The sequence below is a fragment of the Rosa rugosa genome, chromosome 1, assembly GCF_958449725.1.
Source record: "Rosa rugosa chromosome 1, drRosRugo1.1, whole genome shotgun sequence".
NCBI lineage: Eukaryota > Viridiplantae > Streptophyta > Magnoliopsida > Rosales > Rosaceae > Rosa > Rosa rugosa.
This window is the reverse complement of record NC_084820.1, coordinates 43,372,757-43,378,188: the sequence shown is the minus strand read 5'-3', so window position 1 is coordinate 43,378,188 and position 5,432 is coordinate 43,372,757. Positions and strand designations below refer to the sequence as shown.

At 38.3% G+C, this 5,432-nt stretch overlaps 1 protein-coding gene across 1 annotated transcript; it reads left to right on the top strand.

Moving 5' to 3' along the window:
- The first annotated feature begins 2,447 nt into the window (after positions 1 to 2,447).
- Positions 2,448 to 4,664, top strand: LOC133725006 (probable WRKY transcription factor 40). Its single transcript, XM_062152002.1, has 5 exons — positions 2,448 to 2,872; positions 2,986 to 3,051; positions 3,449 to 3,805; positions 3,932 to 4,048; positions 4,188 to 4,664. Exons 1-5 carry the CDS (start codon positions 2,789 to 2,791, stop codon positions 4,539 to 4,541), a joined length of 978 nt encoding a protein of 325 aa, XP_062007986.1. The 5' UTR covers positions 2,448 to 2,788; the 3' UTR covers positions 4,542 to 4,664.
- Positions 4,665 to 5,432: the final 768 nt, after the last annotated feature.

Genomic DNA, 5,432 nt, shown 5'->3' with positions numbered 1-5,432 from the left:
ATCAAGAGTAGTCTTCCTTTTGTCGCAGAACAATGAGGAAGTCAAAAATGATTGGTATTTCAACATTTGGCTGCAGATTATATAGCACCCACCCACATGCATTGAGCGTCTTTAATTCTATATCTATATACACTTTTCAGAAAAGACCATGACTGGAGTATTCAAATGAATCGATTCCTTAAATGGCCTTTCCGACATGGGTACGGAATCCGGTCTGCATCTTCTTATGTTTACATGAATATAAAGTCTCTAGGTATATATGAACTCCAGTTGTGCCCGCAGCCAACTTTGACATCCATTTTCTTTTCTCTCTTTTGTTTTTGTTTAGTACTTTGTTTGTTGTTTTAACATGAACTTTTATTATGCTTCAAAGTATGTGATGTTTTCATTAGATTTATGGCGGATAAATCATCATACCAACTAAACTTTGATCATTCCTTTTTCAAATAACCACGCACCAGTTGCAAAAATCCTAGCTAAAGACACTACTGAGGGAGAGCAAATAATAACCGCCCTCTAGTCTGATCGCCAACCAAAAACGCCCCGGCAAAAGATCACAGTTTACCATTTGTCTCATGAATACAGGAAAAACAAACCTACCTTTTTTTATTTTATTTTATTTTATCAAATAAAGACAATTCCATTAATTCATGTAGAAGGAAAAGTTACAAGCATGATTGCGATGAAGCACAAGAGCCATAACGGCCTACTTCTAATGCAACGTAAGATCAGTGGACCTGAACATACCTCCTAAGACTAATAACTCAAAAAACAGAGCTTAAAAATCTCTAATACACCATAAGGTAACAAAGATAGCTACTAAATCAGCTACTGGCCATGAAATATTTAGATCCAAACGCCAGCATGTCAATTGAGTCATGGCTCAAATCCATGAAGAAAATTAATATGCTCTAACCACCTCCACTCGACTAATGAATGCACATGATAAGATCCGGTTCAACCATAATTAAAAAAAAATTAATGTGACAATGTGTTAGATTGATTCAGACATATTCAACCTATTATATACTCCTTCAAATTCATTCAAAATGAAGCCACATTAGACTGTAACTGAAAAAGAATTAAATCTCGACCAAACCCTAGTAGCATAACCTTTTTCTTAGAGCAAGTTCACCCATTGGGTCACCGGGTCACCTACTATTCACTGCTTTTGTGTGTTTATTTCCACTCTCTGGGTCACGAAATACACTGTATCGGTGACATAGGGCACGAAATACACTGTGCTCGTGACCCAGAGGGTGAAATATATACATAAAAAGCAGTGAATATATAGTAGGTGACCTAGTGACCCATAGGTGAACTTGCTCTTACAATGCCCGTCGACATCCACGCAATGGTCAGCATTGTCTAAGCTACGCCTCGTTGGAAATCCAGCAATACTCGTCATCATCAATCTAGCGGTGCTCGATCATCGTTGAGGTCCCCAACAACGTTTTTCTTCGTCACATCCCAGCATCTCCTTGTCGATCACAACAACGCTTTCCATTGATCACAGCAGCACTTGCCAGTAATCCTCGTCGTGATCCATCAAAGTTCGCCTTCCTAGTGGCTTTTTGCTCAGTTTAATATCGGTCCATCTCGTGTGTAAGGGCGACACTCGACAACTTCTTCAAATGATGTGTACCTGAGGTTGTTCACGACCCTTGAGAGTTTTCTTAGATGTACTTGCTATTCTCGTGCACGGTGGGTTAGTAAGTAGTTAGAGTTTTCCTTTGAAGGGTTTACCAAGCCGTTGCTTTTAGTTCACTTATTAGTGAACATAATATATTCACTGGTTAAGCGTCAATACTATGGCAATGAGTACTATTAATACAATGAACCCTTCATGCGTACAAAATTATAGTCATATTAGACTCTAGCATTATCATTATTTTTCGTACGCAATGAAAAATGAAATACATGATATGGTTTCTATTTTTCATTTGGATGGAAGGAATTTGAAGCGCGTTGACAGCTTAGGACTTTGCTAAATGAAACCATAAAAAATAGAGAGACTCTTCGCATCGACGAAAAGACGGACAATAATCCCAAAAATAGAACGTGGAAAATGCTTCCTAGTTGGAAACGTGTGACAAAAGCAAAGCCAAAGCTCGTGAGGTGCACCTCATCCCACTGCAACTACAAGAGGAGCTCTTCTAGCTAGTTCTACTATACCCAGCGACAAAGACAGCATCGGGTCAATTTAGAACTTCTCTCCCTCGCTCTTTCCACTATTTCCCTATTACTGAATCACATCACACCACTGTTCAACTCTCTGATATTTCATAATTGGTTTTACATGGCGTGCGTGCGCCGTGCTTGACTTTTGATTTTTGCACAAGGAATTCAACGTTCATGACCGACATGTCCAACACCAAACCAGTCCTTATTATATATTCCCTTTATATACAGAAAGACCAGACCACTCCCTTGTACTGCATCTTCATTTTTAACTATATATATATATATATATATCTTTGAACTGAAAGCTAATGCCAGCCCTACACTAATTAACGCTACTCGTTTACATCTCCATCTCCTCTTCTCTCCTCTCTTTCGACCCTGTTTCCTTTTCCCTTTTCCAACTTGAGATATCTGGTCTCTTCTCTTCTTTATATCTATCCAGCTTCATTTCGGGTTCATTCAACCAATTTCACACAGCTGTACGTTGTCTGGCTTCATCATTTTGGTAATTAAAGGAAAGGAAGCCTTCCCATTGACCCTGCGATTTGTTTTTCTTGGTCAAGTTGAGATTTGCTTTGCTTGTGTTTCAATTCAAAGGATTGATATGGACTACTCATCAGCTGCTGCGTATGATACTTCTCTGGATCTTAACACCAGGCCTCTCCGGCTTTTCGATGATTCTCCTCCGGTATGTTCAAATGAAAGCTAGCTATATATACTAGTACTTAGCTTGTTGTAACTCGTATATCGATCACTTCGCAAGATTTCTGAAGTGGGTTTGGTTTGTTTGGTGATTTTCAGATCAAGAAAGAGGTGCAGAGCAAGATTTTGTTCGACTTTGGAAGGGAGCTCTCAGCAAAAGAAGAGGTGTGTGTTTGATTATTATCTTTTGTTTTGCGGCTGTCAATCAAGGCCGGGCCACTTTCGATTTTTTAACATTTCGATAAAATGAAAATTGGGTCTCTTTCCTTGGTAAGATTTGGGTATCATATGGCCTAAAAGAATTCCATGTCTTATCTGTTAAAAACGGGGTGCATCAAGCTGGGAAAGATGCTAATAATCAGATTGAAAGCACCTGATTAGTTCTCCATCAAAAGATACAATTTCATAAGCAACAATAAAAACTTATCAATGATATTAACAATAATTGTAGTACTTAACAAAACTTTCATCTAGAGTTCTAGACTAAAATAATGAAGATAAGAATTCAGTTGTATAAATGCAATAAATATGGTACTAAAGCTTTATGTGCTTTGATTTACAGAGTGGAGCTTTGGTAGAGGAATTGCACAGGGTGAGTACCGAAAACAAGAAGCTGACTGAAATGTTGACGGTGATGGGTGAGAGCTACAATGCTTTGAGAAGCCAATTGTTGGAGTACATGAGCAAGAACCCAGAGAAGGAGCTCAGCCCGATATCCAAGAAAAGAAAGTCTGAAAGTAGTAACAACAACAACAACAACAACAACAGTGCTAACAACATCCTTAATGGCATCAACAATGGAAACTCTGAGAGCAGCTCCAGTGATGGAGAATCATTTAAGAAGCCAAGGGAAGAGACCATCAAGGCCAAAATTTATAGGTCATATGTCAGGACCGAACCATCCGATACAACAAGCTTGGTAAGTTCATCTGTCATTGTAATGTTTTTCTCACTACATATTTACATTACCTTACTGTGGAGATTGAAGATTTATTAACAGTTTAGTTGAGGTGTATATTGAGCAATTCTATGTGCATTTGTGTAGGTTGTCAAGGATGGATATCAATGGAGAAAATATGGTCAAAAAGTTACAAGGGACAATCCTTGTCCTAGAGCTTACTTCAAGTGCTCGTTTGCTCCAACCTGCCCTGTCAAAAAGAAGGTGAGCTTACTTCAAATCAAAACCTGATCCCTCTTTTCATAACTTCAGATCTCAACTTAAGTAATAAGTAATGCGGAAACCATGTTATTTATCTGTCAGTCTTATTAAAGGTGTTCTTTCCCCTTAATTTTCTTATCAGGTTCAGAGAAGTGTTGAGGACCAATCAATTCTGGTGGCAACTTATGAAGGTGAACACAACCATCCCAATCCTTCTCAACTTGAAGCATCACCAGGCTCAAACCGCTGCATGACCTTAGGATCAGTCCCCTGCTCAACCTCTCTGGGCACATCCGGACCAACCATCACTCTTGACTTGACAAAATCCAAGTCCAATACTTCTGATACCAAGACCCCGAAACCAAGAACTGAAACACCAGAAGTTCGAAAGCTTTTGGTGGAACAGATGGCGTCTTCCTTGACCAAAGACCCCAACTTCACAAAAGCACTTGCAGCAGCCATTTCAGGAAGATTTCTTCAGCACGATACTTACTGATAGAAGAACTGGTGTAAAAGTCAATTAAGAAAATTGATTTTTTCCACTTGTTAGACTACTTTGAAGATTAGGTGTATTTGTAAATACAACATTTAAATAGAGGAACCCAAACTTTCGAATTCACTTTACGCAGCGGCTAAATTTTTCCCCAAACTTGAACTGTAATTTGAAGCTTAAATACAACAGTGCTTGGCTATCAATTGAGCTATAGGTGTTGATCTAGCAGAGTGAGAGAAGTATTGATGAAAATGTATGTACTCATTAAACGTGTAATCTTTTCCCTTAAGAATTAAGTAATATGCTAGAAAGACCACATTTGTTAAACATGCACCTAATAAAACAATTATCAGTAAGTGTCGAGTGTGATATAAATGATGTTACACATCAGCTGTCTTATTATATAGTCAATTTCGGTGATTTAGATGTGTGACCTATTTAGTATAAAAATTTCACGCGACTAAGATGTCCACATACTTTGCTTTAGCCTAACTCTCCACTTGGTTCTGCTTGTCTTAATTTTTATGTCCTACCCAATTTGGCAATGATATTTGTGAAGGCTGTTGATCCAGTTGCAAAATAGAAATTGAGTTTTGAACTTTAGATGGTTGATAATGTGTGACTAAGACCACACCGGGTCTCAAGTCCCAAGTCCCAAGTCGCATCTACTATGAGATTCTTTTCGTAATTGAAATCAACGAAGTGGGCGGTGCTGATTATCTTGGTCAATGATAGACATAGGAAGCTTTCAAAGATATTGTCCTGCTGTGTAATTCGAGTCAAAAGAAAGAAAGAAAATAATGAGGTAGTTTAGCCAAACTAGGTTTCCCAAACCTTTTGTTAGTTGTTACTTTCTTTCTATTTGACAGGTAGAAAAACTTTCTCGTACATGGG

Coding starts and splice junctions, on each gene's coding strand:
- LOC133725006 (XM_062152002.1), top strand. CDS start 2,789: ATGGACTACTCATCAGCTGCTGCGTATGATACTTCTCTGGATCTTAAC. Junction 2,873..2,985: donor TTTTCGATGATTCTCCTCCG/GTATGTTCAAAT, acceptor GGTGATTTTCAG/ATCAAGAAAGAGGTGCAGAG. Junction 3,052..3,448: donor AGCTCTCAGCAAAAGAAGAG/GTGTGTGTTTGA, acceptor TTTGATTTACAG/AGTGGAGCTTTGGTAGAGGA.